Here is a 21,546-nt window from a genome sequence, read left to right as displayed (position 1 = left end):
CCCATGGCTGTAAGCAAGAAGCACGCTGAGGCTTGGGGTATTTATGTCATAACCCAGCTCGGCCAATTTAGCCTCTAACCCATTAGGGCTCACTCAGCAGTGTTTATTCCCAGAGTAAAGCTGTAACCATGCGAAGCCACACCTCAGGTAGTACCACCCAGAGGGGAAGCCCCAAACACAGGAGACACATTGCTTGCATATCCCACCCGATATTCTATCCCTTTTCCACAACCACCTAAAGAAAGCTGTTTTAAACAAGGGGTAGCACCCACAGAGCAGCAGACTGAGAATCTCAAATTGAACATATATCCAAAATTTACTAAGAATTTAAAAAACAGATTCAACAAACTGAAAAACTAACTTGAGAGAACAAACTCAAAGAATAGAAGGTGATTATAAAATAAATAATTTGTCATATGGACAAGAAGACATCACATCCATAAAGCCATAAAGACCAAATGAGTTAAGGAATTGAGAATCAAAAAGTCCATAAATGGCTAAATAAGCTGCTCAACAGCACCAAAGCATGAAGAGCTGTCAAGTACGGTAGAAAAATGGAAAGATACAGAAGGTAGAGCCCAGTACATCAAAAGTAACCAAGCTGGGGTTACCAGAATGGAAAACAAAGAGAATTAAGGGGGGAGGGGGAAGGAGGAGAGAGAACTTTTACAAAGAAGAAAAACACTCAGAAGTTCAAGAAAAACACAAGTTGTTATTCACACCCAAAGGGCATAGCAAGTGCCCAAACAAATGTGAACGTAACAGGAGATAAGGAGAACATTAGTGCTGTGAGTGAACAGACGGGGGTAACTTTCTCGCTGAAAGGATAAACCCCAGCTCCTTAGAGTTACAGGTAAGAGGAGGCAGCATAGCGTGGGAAGAAGCATCAATTGTGACATCACACAGACCTGACTTACACGTGGTCCTTCTTGTTCAAGTTCATCCTTGGACAGTTTAGTTAACCTTCCAGAGCTTCAATTTCCTTGTATATAAAGGAGATAGAATAATACCTAATTTATCAGGTCATCGTGAATTTAAATGAAAAAAATATACACACATACTGTATGTAGCTTTATATCTGTATCCACCCATCCATCCATCCATCCATCCATCCATCCATCCATCCATCCATCCATCCATGCTAGTAGTGCCATGTGTATACCTGGTGAACTAGCAGAGTAATTGCCCTTCTTCAAGAGTTAATGAACTACTTGCAGTCTGACCCGCACTCGTGTATTATTTCTTCCTTCCTCTTCCAGTCCCTCGGCCATTCATGTGCTATGCTCCTCCTTACCTTCTTCTCACCTCCCAGTAAAGTTAGGTTCTGACCCCAAGGTATTCTGGACAGTCCTACACTCACACTTGTCACCTGTTCTGTTGAAATTGACGTGTTCAGCTGGGGTAGCTTCTTGAGAGCGCAGGTCACATCTCATTCATTTCTGCATCTCCATTTTTCAGAATGGTATCTTTCCCATAGTAAGTGCTCAAAAATGTTTGCTGAGTACATGACCACACTTAGGCTAAGTACTTCATTTAATGATTTTTTTCAAGTTTGTTCTGTATTCAAAATATGGAAGGAAACCATGGTGTATAATATCCTGGAAGCCAAGGAAGGACAGAACATCATGGAACAGGCAGCGATCGGCTATGTCAGAGACTACTGATGAGTCACGTGACATGAGGACTGAGAATTGACCATTCAGTTTAGCAACTTGGAATTCACTTGTTATCTTGACAAGGGATGAAAAATTTAGGAAGAGTAGTGGGGATGACTGTAATTATTTGAAAGGCTAGTCAGCATAATACTAGAGGGAAGGAGTGAAACTAAAGAGGAAATCATGGAGTGGGATGTATAAAACTGAAGCAAGGTGGGGAAATTTAAGTTGTTGATGATGGCAAGATGTAGGGTGTGACATGGAAGTGTCCACACCCTGTAGAAGTGTCCACATCCCTGTAGGGTGTGACATTGGAAGTGTCCAATGGCTGAAGGAGACTAGAGGTGAGATCAGTGGACAAGCGTTGCCCAGGGAATTGAGAGACTAGCTTGCGGGCAGGATCCTCTTCCCACATCCTGATATCACCTAGACTTAGGACGGTGATTCTGGTGGGAGATTCCAAGCTGGGTGTTAGTACAGAAGAATGAAGCACCATGGTCTTCAAGCGTAACCACAATAGTGGCTGTGGTGTGTGTGGATTGGGGGAGAAAGGGGTTAGCAAAGAGAGTACTCACCCTTCCCCTAGGCCCCATGGTACAGGGGCTGTGGGAGGTAGAGAAAAAACTGGAGAGGGCTGTGAGAAAGAGTCATCATTTGAGGAGAACCAAGTTCCCATCGAGGAAGCAGGTAAGAGACTGCCCAAAGGTGAGGTTGAGAATATATAGGGGTTTTGTCAGTGATGAGCCATAAATTCCAGAGGGCATAGTCTAAGACTTGCTGAGTCGGGTGGGAGCTGAGGTGGGCAGAATTTTACGAGGCTGGGGATGAAGCATAATGGAGAAATCTAGAGCTTCCTGAGATGGACGTAATATAAGCAAAGGGCCTCATGACACTAGTTCTGGTGACTTCCAGGTAGAAATCTGTGGAGAGGCTTGGAGAGATTGGAGGGATAGGGGACAGATAAATGTCCGAAGTTCCTTCTTAAATCCTGTTCATAGGGACAGTGTCATCTGGGGACTCTGAGTTGTTGTCCTCCTCTTAAAGCCCTGTTTATTGAAGGGTAGAAGGCCTAGCGATGGACTTGGACTTGGTCCCAGTGTTACAGTTTGCTCCTTAAGCCCGGTCTTGGGGGATATTGACTCTGGTTGATGGAATCGAGGACCTCTGGGAAAACCAGGAATCATGCTGAACGTGTAGACTCCTTCAACCCCTGACATGCGTTGGAACATGGAGGAAGGATAGAAGAAGGCCTGGGGGACCCTCATGCCAGTGAGAGATGTCTGCTCCTGATCTACGGAGGGAGGGGCTTCCCTGGAGCCCCTCTGATGGAGGTGAGGTGTATTCGGCCTATTATTAATATTAAAGGTTGTACCCATCAATGGAGAGTTTCGTAGTGTTTTTTCCCCTTTGCCGTATGTTGGGTTTTCAGTTTATCCTTGGGAAATAGGACATGTCTTTGGTTAATAGACATTTGAGGTACCCGAAATGAAATGCTGTGAAAGCAATTCAGATGGGACTGACAGGTATGACAATGGGGGCTCAGCTGCTCCCAGCTTCTCGGCTTGATGACAGTCTTGCAAGAAATAATCAGAAACTGGGTGAAATGATAGAAAATGTCAGTTTAAAGTTTTCACTTGTCAGAACTAAGATTGTCTTATCACCAGACCGCTGCTGGACCAAATTATGCTGCCTTTTATCCTCGTGTTCATTGGAGAGCATTCTTCACCCCAGTTTTTTTTTTTTTTTTTAGGCTGAACTATGTTGGAGCACTTCACAGACAAATTTCCCATCTATACTGATGTTCATTACCGCTCAGTTCATTTAGTAAAGGAGACTGCGTTTGGGCAGAAAGCAGTTGTTCAACTCTTCTGGTGGTTAGTCTCAATGCCTGTCATAGACAGCCTCACGTTCAACAGTGCGGACCTGTCTCAGTGCAGGAAATTATTTTCAGTTTTATGAAGAGGTTACTCTCATTTTATCTGTGCAACAAAGATAAAATTCTCAAGAACATCAGGTTTTTATTTGTCTAAGCAGCCATCACGATATAACTGCTGACCTTTGGAAAGAAGACTGAGATTCATTTAATTTAGTGCTGAGTTTCTAAAAAGCATTAGCCAGTTTATTTTCAACAAAATGAGAAGATGCTGTGGATGAGCCATTGAGAGCGTTAGGCCCCGGGGTCTGAGCAGCATCTGACAGATAAGCCACCAGGACTCCGTGAGCGGACGGCTCTCCCAGGGTCACCCAAGTTTAGACTCAGATGTCTTGACCAATCTTTGACACTGATGTTTTATCAAAAGGTTTGTTTCTAAATTTCCATCCTCAAGATGAGAAAGATAATCGATTTTAGTAGCAATTCACCTATTTAAAGCTGTGAAATCTTAAGACGTAGGAAAGCCATATTGTTTCCTTCGTTGTTGCTTATTTTTGCTGAATTTTTTTTCTTTTTGAATATGAAAATTTCTCTGCACCTTTTTCAGCTAGTCCCTCTTCTTTTCTCCTCATAAATGTGTGTTATGTCTTGAGAGAAAATTAGGACTACGGAAAGGGAAGGGAGGAATTTGAGACCAGAGAGGGAATTGGAGCAGTTATCACTTGTCATGATCATGTGGCGGGGGTTTCGTGTGGACCCTGACCTCTGTTTCTGAGTATGATGAGGGCCCATGGAAGCCCCAGGCGGAGCAAGTAGGACGTTCGGGAAGAGAGAGGGAGCAGCAGGGCAGGTCAGAGTACAGCGGGTGCCAGCACAGTCCGCCTCTGGCACAGGTTTCAGCACGTGGCAATGGCATCCCGAGCTTTGAGTCGAGATGCCGCCACTTACAAGCTGTGTGACCCTGGGCAGGTGGCTCACCCGCACTGAGCCTCAGCTGCCTCGTTAGTAAAAGCAGAGATTTGATGTAGATTAAGTGAGACCAGCACATAGAGAAGCTATCTGCACGGCAGGGGGCTAGCTCACAAGGGTTCCATTCCTCTCACCCTTCCTTTCTTGCAGGTTCTCTAGGAATGCCAGTTCTCAAACTGAAGACTTTTTTAAAAAAACACACCATGTGGCTGCATGTGCCTCCTTGGAAACATGGCACACTGCCCCTTGGTGTAGTCGGTCAGCTGTGGGAGTGACTGTTCTGTTCTCCGCAGCGTTTAAAGGAGCCCGTGGAGCTTAACACAGCGCCTTCCAGACAGCTTCTGTCTTGTCTCCACGCCAGGAAGCCCACATCATAACCGGTGTGCACACCGTAGTTAGTTCACAGTGAGGACGTGATTAAACCAGGATAACCAGGTCTGGCCTATAGATAGCACATGAAGGGAGCATTTTGTGCTGAGGAATATTCTCGTCCAGGCACTTTATCAATACTTATTAACTGTATGTGATGGACGTATTTGTAGACACACAAGTTTTTCAGCCCGTTTCCTGCATCTGTGCCTCACATACACTGTTCCCTCCTCCTGGAGGTCCCTGAGGCTCTGCCCAAGGCTCTGTCCATTCCTTGTCCCCTCCCCAGTTTAGCTCCCCTGTCCCCGTCTTTCAGAACGTTGCTCAAGCATCACATTCTCCAAGAAGCCTGCATGACACACCAGTGTGAGGGACGTGCCACTTCTCTAGGGTCCTAGTCACTCAGTTCATGTTTGAGTGACAGTCAGCAGAGGGATGAGAAAGGAGGAAAGTGTGACGTCATGGGGAACTGGGCCAGCCGCGGGACATGGGGAGCAGTCTCTGAGGAAGCAGCATTTAGGCTGAAGACTAAATGGGAGGTAGCGTGAAAGGAGAGGAGAGAACATTTCCGGCAGAAGGAGGAGCAGACGTGAAGACACATCCCCACACGCTCGAGGAAAAGGGAACAGATCCCATTGCCTGCCTCTCTCTCATAGGAATTGTCGTTCTGCGCTTAGTCGTTGGAGTTGGTGGTTAGCCTGCTGTCGTTTACTGAGAAGGAAACTGGGAAAGAGAGCCAGGGGTGGGCTGAACCCACGAGTGTGTCACCTTATGCTATTTTCTGTGAGGCTTTAGGTGCCGTCCTAGCTTTTCTGATCTGCAGCATGTTCCTCTGTAAAATGGGATGACAGTTGGACTTAGCTCAGGCCTGTTGTGATGGCTGCGTGGGGTCTCGGCCGCCGGCAGACAGCGACACTCGCAGTGTGGCTCTTACTAGTCACATGGTAACTCCCTCAGGTGTTAAACAGCTGAGCTAGGTCAGTTTCCATTTCGATTAGAACCCCTGACTGATTGCATGAAGTTGGAATAATGAGAATGTTTATTTCCATGACAATCCAAGGTAACACATTTCCCTACAAAGTAAGGTCGCGTGGCGAAGGGAAGGCCTGAGCGGGTGAATGGAAGCTCTTCCTTCGACATTCAAAATAGCATCACAAAGTAATTACATCAGCTATGCTTCAGTAATCTAGATTTTCCACAGATTTGTTCCTGCGAACACTTATGCCTAATTCAAGTACGCTGTGTGTACGTTGCCTGTTCTGCGCTGTCTGCAGAATGGCCCTGGTCCCAGGACCCCTTTCCCGGGTATTTCAAGGATGCATGCGCCTTGCAGAGCTCACAGCCCGAGAGGGTGCTGGCCGGGACTGGGCCGCAGGGAGCCTTTCGCCCTCTCTCCTGTGACAATCCTCATGGACGCCAAATCCAGTGTGGCAGCCCCTTCCTGATGCTGATGTGCTCGTGCTGGGGAAACGAAGCATTTCATCTTGGTACTTGTTACTGTGTTACAAAGGGAAGTGCCCACAGTTCGTACAGCATCGCGTTTTCTGGTAGGTGAGGGCTGAAGAGGAAATACAGGCCTGGCCTCCCGGAAGCGTTCCATCTGTTGGAGAGAAGCTATGGTTGTCCTCCCCTCTCCGCTCCCACAGTTCCCTGCAGGAGCCCAGCTTTTGTTCTTGGCACAGGGTGCTGTCATTGGACCCTGCACATCTGTCTGTGCTCCAGACTCAGTCCTTCCAGGACAGGTCCCATCGTCGTGTCCCCCGTCCACACAGTAGGCTCTTCTCTGTGCTGACTGGCCGGTTGCTGTGGTTAAGGTGCCAACACACTTACTATGTATTAAAGTTGGGGGGCTAAGAAAGGGGCCTTGGTAACCGTGAAGTCTGTGGCCTCTGTGTTAGAGATTTGTCAGCTCAGTGGGGACTCCTGTCAGTTTTTAGCCCTGCCCTGTATTCGTTTTCTTTAAGTTGTAGGTACTTCCTTGCACGTGATTTAAACTCATGGCCGAGTAACATTGTCCTGTGTTCTCACCTGTTTCCTTGATGTGTTTTGTTTCATTCACTGCAGTGGCGCTGATTACTATGATTATGGGCATGGACTCAGTGAGGAGACGTACGATTCCTACGGTGAGTGAGAGGCCGCGTGGTCTGTCAACACAGGGGACGTGCTTGTGGAAGCACCTCCGCTCCCTTAATTGAGGGGAACGCATACAGACACTCAGACTGATGTAGCAGCTTCCATTCAGGTCATCTGTGCCTATCTAGCTATTTTCAGAAGCTCCCTTAAGATTTAAATTTACTGTTTAAAGAGGACTAAAGACACAGACAATTGCAGGAATTCAGATTCGGAACCTCGGTTTTCTGTTTGAGTTGATTGCCGTGTGTGCTGATTTTCTCATTTATAGAATCATTTGCCAAACTGCTGCCACTTGATAGCATGGGTCGTTTTGAAGTGTCTGCTTCTTGGCAGTAAAGGAAAATGAAGCAGTTGAGACTCCAGATCTAAAGTGATTCTCTCACCCCCACCTTTATCTTTTAATTCCTCACCAATCTCAGATCCTCTGAAAACATTACAGTGGGTGTCATCCCATAAAGGTTACATAAGCACTGAGCCTGGGGGCAGCTGGCAAGGTCTCCATGGCTTACGGGGAGACCGCCCAGCCCTTCTCAGTTCAGTGAGGAATCCATGTCCAAAGTCTCAGAATGCAGGATGACGGGTTTAATTAAAAGAATTGGTGGCAGCAACATAATGACTGCAAGAAGCTCTTTTGCCGCAGGGCAAGGAGCTCAGAGGACAGGATGCTTCAATCAATTGCAAAGCAGATCCCATGCAAGTGAATCAGGATTCTGGTTAATGGATGTTGTGACATTTCTCTGAGCATAACTGAAAAACCATTTGCCAATGTTCCTTTTGAAGTGCATTTTGTTATGTCACCTGCCCCAAGCTGTGATGACCGCACTGTGGATTTTGTTGTTGTTGTTATTCAAAGCAGACACTTAAGAGAAGCAAGTTGGTTTGTTGACTGCTGTACACTTAAATTGATGCCCGTTAGTGTGAGGGGATGACGTTGATTGCATGTTTGTGTCAAAAGAAGAGGTCATTTTAAGCATTTTTCCTTCGCAGCTTTTTTAAATTGGTCTCTGTGGACACATGACTTTCAAATTGCTATGTGTTGCAGCAGAGGTGTTAACTGCTTGTTGTCACAGACCTTCCATCACTTGGAAGTCCTGAGGTTGAACCTGTTTTAATTTCAGGACATAAAGATGATAGAATGCCCTTGGTTATGAACGCCATTGTCCGGTGTGGATTTAGTGTTATGAGTGAAACGTGGGTGACAGTATGTCATTAATTTTCTTTCTTATTCATGAATTGCTATTGAGGTATAAATTTCCACCCACTACAACTCTGACCTAGCGTTTCTAGGGAAGGACTTAAACAATACCGCATTTCTCTTCCCCAATCTTCCCATTCCCATTTTGTTCTCTTGTTTGTCTCTTTTTGCCTTCACAGATTTGTATCTGTGTTTTCTTTGCTTTTGCTGTTAGAAGAAATCTAAGTGATTCTTTTCCATTCTCTTTTCCATTTGTAAATGCCTTAATGTTTAGCAAAGGCAGTTCAATTTGCTACCTGAGATGTGAGCTTTTGTCAAACGAATGACCAAAAGGAACGTTCTCAGGAAGTTGGCTGCCATTTAAGATACAAAACAATCATTTTTCTTCCCATGTTGATGGTGCGAATGAGATGACCATTTCCCATTGTCTTCGTAATTTGTTTTAAAGTAAATTTCCTTGTGTGTGTGTTTTTTGTTTTTTTTGCCCCAGTACATCCAGGCTATGTATCTTCAATATGAAATCTACTGCTGGTTCAGGGCTAAGTTAGATTCTGAAAAATGGCACCAGTGGGAACCCTGGCAATGATCTCATTGTGATTCATCTTATGATTTTAGGGCAAGAAGAGTGGACTAACTCAAGACACAAGGCACCTTCAGCCAGGACCGCCAAGGGCGTCTACAGAGAGCAGCCGTACGGCCGATACTGATTGTACTGTCGTTGTGACATAGCCAATCTCCACCCGTCCTGTGTACTGTTCAAAGTAATTTTTTTCTACGAACAATCCCTTTTTAAATAAATCCAAATGCTTAAAATCTGAATGGATGGAACTTAAAACTACTTTGTTGAAACATCAACTTGGGCAGAAAAAAAAGAAAGATATGTAAACTTTTGTTATTTCCAGTCTGTATATGAAAAAATAGGTCATCAAAAGGAAAAAAAAAAATAACTTTGATTAACTAGTGTTAAACAAACAAACAAAAAATAGGTTTACTAAATATGTTAATCCATCCTTTAACATAAGCCTCACCTTTCATTTTAAAGGTTTCCATAGAATTTAGTTATTTTATCTTTCAGCCATATGCTAGTTTTTTTTTTCTTCTTGCCAACATGCGTAAAAAGAGAAGCCAATTACAAGTGCAAATAATGTGGTATTCTTTTGTAACTCAAGTCTTGAAATGTTCTGTAGTGTTAAGCAAAGTTTCCTCTTGCTTGATACTAAATAAACTTTTGAAAGAAATTTCGTGTGTGTGAGCTAACAATTTCATGTTTTTCTTATTTAAAAAGGCCTTCATAAATAGTTGTAAACAGGGAAAGAATTCATTTAACAATGCTTGTCATAAAAGGGTCACACTAAACATTGTACAACTTATTTTAAAAATGGTATAAAATTAAATGTACCATTCTATACTCACCGTAGATATAAATGCTGTCTAAAGAGTCCAAATGGTATCAATCTGCTTGAGTGGCACGTTAAAACGACGCAAAACCCAATCTTGTTTAAAAACTGGTTTTAAAATAACGACTGATTTTTCTGAAAAAGATGTGATCAGTTTTCATCTTGTTGAGCGTTTTTTCACTAGTGCAACTTTGGATTTTTTATGAGAATTTTGGTACCTTAATGAACACCTCGCTCCATGCTGGAAGCAATAAGCACAAAGCTTTAAAAGACATTCTGACTAATTGAGGTCGCACTCGCCAAGGCTGAGGATGTGTAACCCTTAAACGGTCTTCATTTTCAAAGGTAAATAAATCAAATAAGATTTTAATCTCACTTAATTTATCTTAATATAACTAATAAAACCAGGGAGATTACAACTTAGCAAGTTTCATTATCCATTTTAGAAAGGTTTTAAGATCACCTAAATTCTCATTTTAAAAAGTTTAATTTGTTTCAGTAATCTAAAAAGCCTTAGTTTAGTCAGTTTAATTGGGGCCAATTATTCCCTATTAAACAAATGTAAAACCTCATAACTAGTTGTTTGTAATACGTTATTTGGTCAGTAATTGAGGGCACGTCTTAAAACTGACAACTATTTAATAAAGTTATTCTTTAATCATTTGGCTTTAAGTTTTTGTTTTTTTTTAAACTGTAGATTATGTAAAATGTTTAATTTTTATTTCTTCAGGGAGTTCCTTCTCTTTGAGTAAACAGGTCTTTTCTTTTGGTAGGAAACGTCAGCCATCTTGGAAAGCTGAAGGAGCTGGTTGTATCCCTGGAGCAGACACAGGTAAGTAAGTGCCTTTGCGCCAATTATTTTGATGTGCTATGGAAGATGAAGGCAATTTCATGCTTATCTAAAGTCGGGTGGAAAACGTCCCATGCTGGTTCCTATTACCAGCACTTGTGATTATGGCAAATTAACTCCTCCAGTCAGAAAAGAAGCTTCCTGAATGTAAACAAGTCAGATCCAGTCAGCTTTGTTTAAGCTGCAGAGATGGGAGGCTCAGGTCATCACAATATTTAAATACTGGATTACTTTCTTCTATAAAAAATCTAACAGTCTCGTCAACAACATGGAAAAAATTTCCAAATTATTAAGGAAAAGAGTAGTTTACCAAACCTAATGTGTATGTAATATGACCCCCATTTTATTTTTTAAAAATGGACTGTATACCCTGTATCTTCATAGGCAAGAAATTACACGGGTATGTGGGAAATTTTTTACAGCAATTATCTTAGGCTTGTGGAAGTATGATTTTATGTGTGTGTGTGATTTTCTATCCTTTCTGAAATTTGGAAAACAAAGTATTACTTTTATAAGATAAATATTATGAAACGTGTTTTATAAAATTATTTTATATATATATTTTTTAATCTAGGTATCTGTGAAGGAAAGGTATCATTCATTTAGTCTCACTTTTCAGATAGTTGGTTGTTTTTTTTTTTCCTCTCTCTATTCCATCAGAAACACTGCTTTGGCCATGACATTCCAGAGTCTTGCTTTTTAAAGTATTTGTACTTGAGCTGTGCTCCTTACTGAGTGATTTTTGGGCAAGTCTCACTTTGCACATCAGCACAGTAAGAATGAAGCTTATCTCAGGTAGTTGTTCTTAAGAATTAAGTGAGATAATATTGCCAGAGCCTTTTGTAACCTGGGAAGTGACCCAATAATGTGAAGTTGAATTGTCAAAGTTGAATACATATATTTAATATGTGTGGGAAATATGAGCTTTCCTTTTTTCATAATAGCCAAAACTAGCCTGAAACATTTAAACTACTGTGAGGAAGAAAATAGTTATCTTCCCTGTGATAGACTGAAATAAGTTCATCGCCTTTTGTTTTTTGAGGTTTTTTTTGGTTTTTGATTTTTGTTTTTGCTTCTTTTCTTGCACAGAAAGGGACTGTGGCATTTAATGCTTTTTTCAATGTGTGATGTTATTCCCTGTTTCCCCAAGAATAAGACCTAGCTGGACAATCAGTTCTAATGGTGTCTTTTGGAGCAAAAATTAATATAAGACCCAGTATTATATTATACTATATTATATTATATTAGGCTGGGTCTTATATTAATTTTTACTTCAAAAGACACATTAGAGCTGATTGTCTGGCTAGGTCTTTTCGGGGAAACAGTATTGAAAAATTTCACTATTTTCTTTCTTTCATATATATATACATATACATATACATATACATATACATATACATATACATATACATATACATATATATATGCATTTAGGAATTGGTATGTTGAATAATAAATAAATGTAGGTTTCTTAAATCAGAAATTAAGGATTGGTCCCTAGAAGGTCAACTCCCAGGTCGTCTTTAGAGCTGACTCATAGGAATTGTGCAATTTTATGTTTATTTTCATTTTTTAAAAGCCTCCCTAGCTTCACTGGAGTATAAAACGGGGTGGTGAGCCCGAAAGCTCGCAGGAACCCCCAGGAACACTAGTGAACAGGAATCCTCCTTGTTGGCTTCCAAGGGCTTCCCTCAGCTGCCGTCTACCCTACCAAGCCTTACATTTTCCTGTTTCAGCAGGAAGACTCTGCCGGGACAAGCAGTCTTCTGTCCGTATGAGCATATTGCATCGTTCCCACATCTTTCCCCTCGCCTGTGTCTGCCCCCTTGACATTTATATTTTCTCACTTGACAACCTTTCCTGAGCATGAGTTCTATGCTGGGTGCAAAGGAGGCGTGGGATGCGTAGATGTGTAAGCTGTGGACCTTACATTCACGTGATTCCCGTAGCGGAGTGAGGAGCTGACAAACCAGTACAGCTGCCCCGTGTCTTGGCCCCTGGAAACCTGGCCCGTCTGCCAGGGCCTGGCTCAGTGCCCTCTTCCATGGTGTCTCCTCCAGTCAAGTCGAACCATCGTCCCTCTGTGCTCTCTGAAAGAGTATGCTTAGTTTATACTTCCTCATTTCGTATTGATATTATGTGACTTACCGTGGTTACAAGTTGTCAGTATGCCCGCGCTTATTGCTTTCTACACATGATTTCATTGAATCCTCGCAACTATAAGAAGGTAAGTGTCACCTCCATTTACAAAGGATGACACTTAAGCTTCAAGAGGTGAAATCACTTAGTTTGTAACTGGTAGAGCCAAGATTGGAACCATCCACATTAACCCAGAGTCTTTGGTGTTTAAGGGGGTTCTGACTTGTTTCCACCCCCTCTGCCCCCACCCCTGCCCAGATTCCTCCCTGGTGAGTCTTTGACTGCATGTAGGTTCCGAATCTTATATTCAAGGTTCTGAGTTGAATCAGTATCAGTATTCTTCCACGTACACTGACTGAGCCTCAGCTGTGCTGCAGGCAGTAGAAATGTGTGATGAATGACCGAGTCTCGTCCTTGAAGACACCACAGTCTCCTGGCGAAACGGGCAGGGAAGGCACCGCTAGGGCTCTGACAGACATAGACTAATGGAAGAGAGACATGTATGCCAGGCGGGGTGGTTAGAGGCAGCTGAAGGTGCCAGCAGGGCCATTAGCGAGAGCAGAAGATAACCACACAGGGAGGGTTTTCTTGGAAGCATTCATATCCCAGCTCCATCATTCATCAGCTCTGTAACCTTGGGTGAGTTACTCACCCTCTCTGAACTGCAGTCTACACTGCAGATTCCCCATCCATAAAATGGGCACAACTATATCTTCCTCAGGATTGCTGTGAAGATTAGAAGCCTTCCTGGCACAAATAGAGGTGTTTGCTCTTATTGGTTGCTTTATATAAATATTTGGAATTATAAGAAAACATGGTCGTGGAGAAGCTTCAGTTATATTAGGTACTGTGTTTCCCCGAAAATAAGACCCAGCCAGACAATCAGCTCCAATGCGTCTTTTGGAGCAAAAATTAATATAAGACCCAGTCTTATATTGTATAATATAATATTACATTATATTATATTATATTATATTATATTAGCCCCCGTCTTATATTGTAGTAAAATAAGACCAGGTCTTATGTGAATCTTTGCTCCAACAGACACATTAGATAGAGCTGATTGTCCGGCTAGGTCTTATTTTCAGGGAAGCAGGGTAATTCAAGAAAGTGGGAGATGCTGCTGTCTGGGTAGGCCAGGGCATCGAATGAAGGCTCTCGGGGTCCTGCTCAGAAGCTGGATTCCACTGTCAAGTGCAGTCTCCTCTTCACTTTGACGCTGGCCGTACCCCACTCCCGACAGACAGATAGAGCCTTTCTCAGTCTGCGTTTCAACAAGAGCTTTACACAAACCTCTGTTTGCATGGGTTATTGATCCAATAGCCTGAAAATACAGGGGCGCTAACCTCCTCATCATCTCGTCCCATCTCTTGGCACAGTGTTCGGTAGGGTAAAGGTTTAGCAAGTCAATGACTATGAAAGAATGACATTGTCAGTGTAATCGATATGGCTCCTAACAGGCAGTGTTAGGAATAGTTAGCAGAGATTGAAAAAAAAAAAAGAAGAAGAAAACCAAAATATGTCCTTTATTTAGTAGGTTATACATGTGCTTGGTACAAAATCCAAACTTCCAGAAGAGAACACAGTGCAGGGTTGGTCTAAATTCCCACCCCTGTCCCCAGCCACCACCCAGAGGCAGCTGTTTGTATTAGTTTTGTATATTTTTCTAGAAATCATCTATGCATAGGCAGACCACAGACTAATAACTAATTATTACTATTTTTATTCTAATTATTACTGCTTTTAGTTACAAAACATTACATGGTTTTCCAGTCACTTTAGAGTATATCTTAGAGTTCATTGTCTATCTTCACTATAAATCTACCTTTTTATTGGCTGAATAATATTTATATGAATGAACCCTAATTTAAACAACTGTTGATAGGCATGTAGCTGGCTTCTGATATTTTTCACTCATTAAAGACAATGCTAGAAAGCATAGCCTTGAATCTCTGTTATTGCACACATTTGTGTAAATATGTGTAGAATAAATTTGTAAAGTAGATTTATTGAGTCATTGCATTTTTCAGTAGATATTACTATATTGTTCCCCCTAACGCTAATGGTGTATCTTAGCATGCTTTTCTGAAGGAAAGTTGAGCCCTAAATGCTGTGTGTCTTCATTACTCTGTACAGCCGTTAGCACTTAGGGCCCCACGGTAAATTCATCTGCTCAAAGTGGGTGTAAAATGCCTTTACACCACACGGAGGCTGGCATGTGGTAGGCTACACCCTGTACAAATGAATGTGGCAGCGTGGGTGCGTGGGGTCCTGCACAGACCTCTCCAGGGCGCTCGGCTGTGTCTTAAGGGACAGCTAAGTGGTACAAATCCCATAAGCTTTCCTCAAACTCCTATTGGTCTCCTCTCTCCACTGGAGGCTGTTTGCATTAGCAGTTGTGGTCTGAGGGCCGGACCTTCACTTGACAGGCTTTGTGCTAAGCACGTTGGAGGAACCGGGGTGAATGAGATGGGACCTGCCCTTGAGGGGGCCCTGGTCTCTGAGGAAACAGGACCCCAGCGGGCACCTCATTCCACAGAGTCTGCCCGCCTTTTCCTCTTCTCTCGCCATCCAGAGCCTGCCAGTTCTTCAAAATCTTCCCTCTCTCCTTATGCCAAAAGGACCTTGTTTTCCCTTCACTCTGAAAGTACTGGTTGATACCGTGTTTCCCCGAAAATAAGACCTAGTCAGACCATCAGCTCTAATGCATCTTTTGGAGCAAAAATTAATATAGGATCCGGTATTATATGTATTTTACATTATATTACTATATTATGTTTTATTATATATTATATTATATTGTATTATATTATATTATACCAGGTCTTATATTATAGTAAAATAAGACTGGGTCTTATATTAAGTTTTGCTCCAAAAGACGCATTAGAGCTGATAATTCCACTAGGTCTTATTTTCGGGGAAACACGGTAACACTAGATTGGCAAACAACTGATTCTGAACTGTCCTTAATGTCTTGTGGCCATCCTCCATCCCCCAGAAGCACCTCCAAGGTCAGAAATAAGTTCGTCCCACTGCCTATACCTTATAGCACTGGGTCATCAACCCATTCAAGAAATATTCCTTGACTACTTAAAACAAAGCCCTGATCAATAGATTTACTCTATTAGATGTTTACCTTTCTAAAGTATTTGCCTTTAAAACAATAGCTTGCGTCTGACTCATCCCTGCACACTGACACTTTGTGCAGGTGACACCGAGGCTCACTGTGCTTGCCCTGTGCATGATACAAGGCGCGGTGAAGGACAGGTGATTGAACCCTGTCTGAGAGACGGCTTGGAGGGAAAGGCTCCACACAGAAACCTGACTGGGTTCTACAGTTAAGTTGAGGTTTGAAGCAGGGAGGAGAAAACAGTCAGATGTAACAGGCTGATTGATGCCGGTGGGAGCCCGCGTTGACCAAGGCACGCAAACTCATCATGTGTTTGGGGACACGTGAGCAGTTGCCGGGACATAAGGTGCGGGTGTCTGGAGAGGCAGGAAGGGCTGGGTCACACGCAGGTGCGAACGGTGTACTGATTGCTTCAGGTCACACTTTGTGTTGTCAGGTCTCCTGGGGACAAGCATGTGTGACCAGAGCTGTGAGGAGTAAGCGTGGTGAGGGCCACATCACCACTGTCATTGGGTTTTGTTTTTCTTTTCCTTCCGATTGCCACTTGGGTTTAGAAAAACAGTTTTGTTGTATATGAGATCTGACAATTAAGTTGGCAAACTTGTTGCAATGATATTGCTAACCTTTTTTGATATCAGAGGGATTATTCATTATGAATTTGTACCAACTGGACAGACAGGTAAGCAAGTGTACTATTTGGAAGTGCTGAAAAGGCTGCGTGAAAAAGTTAGATGGAAATGACCTGAACTTTTCACCAACAATTCATGGCTCTTGCATCACAACAATGCACCAGCTCACACAGCACTGTCTATGAGGGAGTTTTTAGCCAGGAAACAAATAACTGTATTGGAACACCCTCCCTACTCACCTGATCTGGCCCCCAATGACTTCTTTCTTTACCCGGAGATAAAGGAAATATTGAAAGGAAGACATTGTGATGACATTCAGGACATCAAGGATAATACGATGACAGCTCTGATGGCCATTCCAGAAAAAGAGTTCCAAAATTGCTTTGAAGGGTGGACTAGGCGCTGGCATCAGTGCACAGCTTCCCAAGGGGAATACTTCAAGGGTGACCATAGTGTTATTCAGCAATGAGGTGTGTAGCACGTTTCCTAGGATGAGTTCACAAACTTAATTGTCCAGCCTCATATAGCACATCAAAGTACCTTGTTAGGTCTTAGTAAAAAATAAAAATAAATATATCTAGAAGTTGAGTCTCTTAGATGAAACTATGCGAGGGTGTGCCAGCGTGTATCCATTGGAACTCATTTCACACGGTAATACTTGAAGGTCCATGTCCAATAAATGCCATAATAGGTCCAGTTTTGACCATCATACTATTTTAATCATTCATCTGCCTTACAGAACACAAATATTTTATGCCTTAATTTCTACAGTTCTCGTTCGCATTGTTCTATAATATCCTTGTTCCTATTAAACTTCCACTTGCCTGCTTCCTCTGCCTAAATCCTGCCATTCCCAATAGAGCTTAAATATTAGTTTCTTGATGTGTACAAATATATTTCATTTTCCTCTCTTTCAGGAACTTTTCTCTAATAATGGACTGCTTAAGAATAGTCAACTCACCAACGTGCCTAGTCAGTAAATGAATTCACTTGGGAACTTGAAAATCATCTTAGTTTTTTTTTTTGTTTTTTTTTCAAAATTTTGTGTTCTGTGAAATGCTTTATAAAATGGTATGCTTTTTCATTTGGAAAGCCTATTAAACAAAAAAAAAAAAAAGGAAAGAAAATCAATCTTATTTTGTTGTCTCCTAATAAACACACCCAATGCTTTGTGTATTACGTAATAAAGGCTGCCCATTCAAATCTCTTCTTCTTTACTATTAACCAAGGAAAACAAAGTCCGGTGATTTCAGCGCAGCTCTAAATTTGCACACTTGGTAAGTGTGCATGGCTGCAACTCACTGCAGGAAGTCAAGACTCTATGCATATTTTGGATTGAGAATGATTTATCTGTGTCAGTTATGGACCAATAAATAAGAAAGTGTTATGCTACGTATTTTTGCATGTGCAAGGTTAATTATAAAGGCTTCTGTGGGGAGCAGAGTGGTACAGCCAGAAGAGGAAGCTGGTTTTCATGCCTCTGTGTAATTTGTTATGGAACAGAAAGGTCATAATCCCTGTGGAAGTGTTATTATTCTGTTCATTCTCTCATCACCCTTTACTGGAGCATTGTGATTTTAATTCAGTGCGCCCCGGGAGGATGTGTTTTATTCCTTCTGCTAGGAGCGCACACAACATGTTTCCTAGTCTTGGAATTTCAAGAACAGTCTCGTGCATTGTTAAATTGTCACTTTCTTACCTCAAAGGCATCTTTCCTCAAGGCATCCGCTTTCTACAGTGTGCGTGATGGGAACATTGTGTTAAGCACAGAACAGCTTCTAATAGGTTCGCTTTTCCTCATCCTCTCAGTGGTGCATCCTGAAAACATGGTTTTCTACTCCTGCAGTCTGTACCTTTACGTTTGTCACACACATTTCTCCATCTCAGAAGTGCAGGGAACAAAACCTGTGTGTTGGGGAGAGGGCAGAGTGGCACTGCCCTGAGCCGGCGGGGGAGGGGGAAGGGTGTGAGTCCCGAACCCACGGAGCGCACATGTGGGAAGGTGGGTGCAGATGAGGTCAGCTCAGTGTGCCCTTCTGTTTGGAATTCATTTTAAACAAATGGGAACTCGAACATACGCGTATACCAGACTGTTGTCAACGGAAAAGAATTTGAGCTCCCTTTTGCTTACAGCCTTTTCAACTCACAAGTCATAAGCCTGGAAGTAAAATGCCATCGATTCCAACTTTGCGACTCCTGATCCCTGTCTCACTACCTTAACTTTGGCCTCTGGTGTTACTGCCCGCGTTACTGAATCCATTCAACACATGAATGGAGATTTCAGATGCTGGGCTCTGTCCTAAGTACTCTGGAGTGAGCACAGAACAAAGCAGAGGGAGTCTCCGCCTCCAGGAGCTTACATTCTGGTGGGAGGAGACAGACCATCACCCAGGAAACCCACCTGACCCTGGCCCCCAGGGCAGACTTCACCTTAGGGGACTGTAGCTTTGCCCACAACCCTACCCATAGGAGCGCTCAGTGATGTCTGCAAGGTAACTCCTCGGGTTTGGGGAAAAAGCAAAACGGAGTTGTTCAGAACAACTCAACAGAAACGCAACTTTCCTTTTCTCCGGCTGAGCTCATTTTGGTCCATCTCAGACACCCGGGTTCCTCCTTACTTCTGTCTTGTTAGCAGCAGCTTTTCAACCATGGCAGGCTGAAATAACCATTCTAGCATTTGATTTTAAAGGATCTGAGCGACTTCCTGTGGTTTTAAAAATAACAGCTGATGGCTTTCCCAATGTGCATTTAACTTTATTAGACCCTAAGGCTGCTTTCTAAAGGGTTGTCTTCATGGAGTTGTCAAAATTACAGTTGCTACCTTGCCGAAAAGTGTTCTACTTCCTGGTAATCTGAGGCTTCTGCCCTCCGTGTGACTAAAATCTGCAAAGTGACCCAGGCCAGGTGCTTTTGCATCGATCGGTGGCAAGCTCCAGCAAACGTATGCTCTTGTGCAGAAGCTAACAGTTCCTTGTCTGTGCTCTTGCTCAGTGGGGATTCTAGAGTTTTCACTCACTGCCCACCCTGCCCCAGCTGTCTAACTCTGACCTCTTCCCGACGCCCACTTCTGCACCCACCTAACTGCCTTTAGACCACTCCCAAAAGTGTGTGTCGGCACATCCCATGCAGCCTGCGCCACGTGGCTGTTCCCGTTGCTCTGCCCTAGCCCCAAATGCTCTTCTCAGACTGCTCCTTGTTTTGGCCCATGGACTTCATGACACAGCACAGTCAGAGCCGTGCTAACAAGAGTGGGTACCTCCGTGGATTTGTTAGCATTTGCTGCATAACAAATGGTCCCAGAACTTAACAGTTTGAAAGAACAGACATCTACGGTTCACACATTTCCTGAGGGTTAGGAATCTGGACGCATTCTGGCTCACAGTGTCTCACAAGGGTGCAGGCTGTCAGCTGGAGCCTCAATCACCTCCAGGCTCCACTGGGCTGGGGATTCTGTGTGTCTGTCACAGAGTCACTCATGGGGCCATTGGCCAGAGGTCTCCACAGGCTGCCCGAGCATCCTCACGAGCATGACCCCTGGCCTCCCCCAGAGCAAGCAGCCCCAGAGGGACAGTCGGTGAGTGAGAGAGCACGCACGAGACAGAGCCATAGACTCATATCCTAATTCCAGAAGGAATCACATTGCTTCCTCCACAGTTACTGGTCAAACACCAGCCCTGGGACAGTGTGGGACATGACGACACAGTGTGTAAATACCAGAAGGCAGGGATCTCGTGGGCCCTCTTGGAGGCTGGTTCCCAGAACATGTTGGGGGTGACAAGCAGCTTCTCTGAGAAAAATAGGACCTTGTATCCCTGCCCGGCCTGGACACACCAAAGGGGAAGCAGTGCGAACGGACTCAGAGACTTACGAGTGGCATCAGACCAGCCACTGGCTAGACTGTCCCAGGGGAGTTATTTTCCCTCTGAATCCAGGTTTGTAGTGCCTACAGTGGGATGTTTCTAGAACACAGTAGGTCCTCAGATCCCAGTAATTGTTACTGGGAAGAAGGGGAAGAGGCTGGGAGGAGGGAGAGCTGTGAAAGGATGAGTAAGGGTCAGGACCCTTGGTGTAATTCAGATCCGGACACTCACCCCCAAACCTGACGGCACATTCCAGGTGGTCATCTCACCAGGCGCTGTCCTCTCTGTGAGGGTGGGGCCACAGCTGCACAGGGGAGCAACCCAGACGGTCCGAGCCACCTGGGGGGCGGGGGCAGGTCTCCGTGGGCTGGCTTCCTGGGAGAGGGACAGGAAGATGTGTCACTTCAAGATGCCAGGACATGTGGCACTTGTCTTCAGAGATGACGCTCGTCATGGACACGATGGGCAACGCTGTGTGGACACCCCCCCACCCCAGACAGACTGCCGCTCCTCTGAGCTCTACCACCTCCTGGCTTTGTGGTTTGGGGACAATCCCACAATACTATGAGCCTCAGCTTCTTCAGTTGACAAACTAGAGTGACAGCACCAGCCTCCTGGGGTTTGTTGAAAGAATCCCAGGGAAGCCTGGGTACAGCTGGCCCAGGTCCCTGCAGGAGCAGGTCAGGCTGAGCTGGGGACCAGGGAGAAGGAAGTGCTGGCCCACCTCAAAGGGCCTGTGGGCAGTGAGGGGAGGGGCCCAGCTGGCGGGCAGAGAAGCAGAAAGGGGCAAAAGAAGGAAAGCAGGAGCTGTGACAGCCCTCCCAGGACTAGTGCAGACACTCATCTGCTCTGTAATGACTTTCTATTTTTAGATGGCAGCACTCTGTTTGTGACCTGCTTTGTAAATAGATGCCTTACTGCCCAGATCGGGCCATCCTGGGGACTGCGGGGGAGGGGAGGAGAGGCGGGAGGGGCACTGGGGCTGACCTCCCTCTGTCTCCACAACCGGCCTTGAGCACAGAGCTGCAAGAAAGTCAGTCTGTGGGAGAGTTACAGAGTGATACGCCAGGCTTCACCCCCTTTTCTGGGACTGTTTCCAGGGTATTCACTGCACAATAGTTGTTTGCTCAATTTTATTAAATTTGCGGTAAATGCAACCAAAAAGGTATGAAAGAGGGGTCAGCTGGTCTCAGCCAGTCAAGCATGTTGAAAAGGGTCACACCAGGACCCCTCCTGATCCCGATAGGATGCGTGTCCCAGCTCCTGGCATCTGGCTCTCATTGATGACAAGCAAGGGGCGGTGACAAGGGCCAGCTCTGGGTCAAGGTGCTTAAGGACAGATGTGCC

The 21,546-nt window shown here is 44.1% G+C and overlaps 1 protein-coding gene across 5 annotated transcripts in view; it reads left to right on the top strand.

Moving 5' to 3' along the window:
• The window catches only part of KHDRBS3 (KH RNA binding domain containing, signal transduction associated 3), a 165,680-nt gene extending 147,951 nt beyond the window's left edge, over nucleotides 1–17,729 (top strand). For 3 of the 5 annotated variants that reach the window (XM_088798937.1, XM_019724292.3, XM_074316351.2), the window contains exons 8-9: nucleotides 6,931–6,989; nucleotides 8,810–9,432. In XM_088798937.1, coding sequence (XP_088655063.1) covers nucleotides 6,931–6,989; nucleotides 8,810–8,901 — 151 coding nt within the window. In that variant the 3' untranslated portion in view covers nucleotides 8,902–9,432. Of the gene's footprint in view, nucleotides 1–6,930; nucleotides 6,990–8,809; nucleotides 9,433–10,364; nucleotides 10,424–17,256 lie in introns of those variants that run through there. The other 2 variants (XR_002136731.3, XR_002136730.3) reach the window with 2 other exon arrangements.
• Nucleotides 17,730–21,546: the final 3,817 nt, after the last annotated feature.

Source organism: Rhinolophus sinicus, chromosome 6 (genome assembly GCF_057876585.1).
Source record: "Rhinolophus sinicus isolate RSI-liver-muscle chromosome 6, RSI-T2T, whole genome shotgun sequence".
Classification (NCBI taxonomy): domain Eukaryota; kingdom Metazoa; phylum Chordata; class Mammalia; order Chiroptera; family Rhinolophidae; genus Rhinolophus; species Rhinolophus sinicus.
The sequence above is the reverse complement of the archived record's forward strand: the minus strand, read 5'-3'. Positions and strand labels throughout refer to the sequence as shown.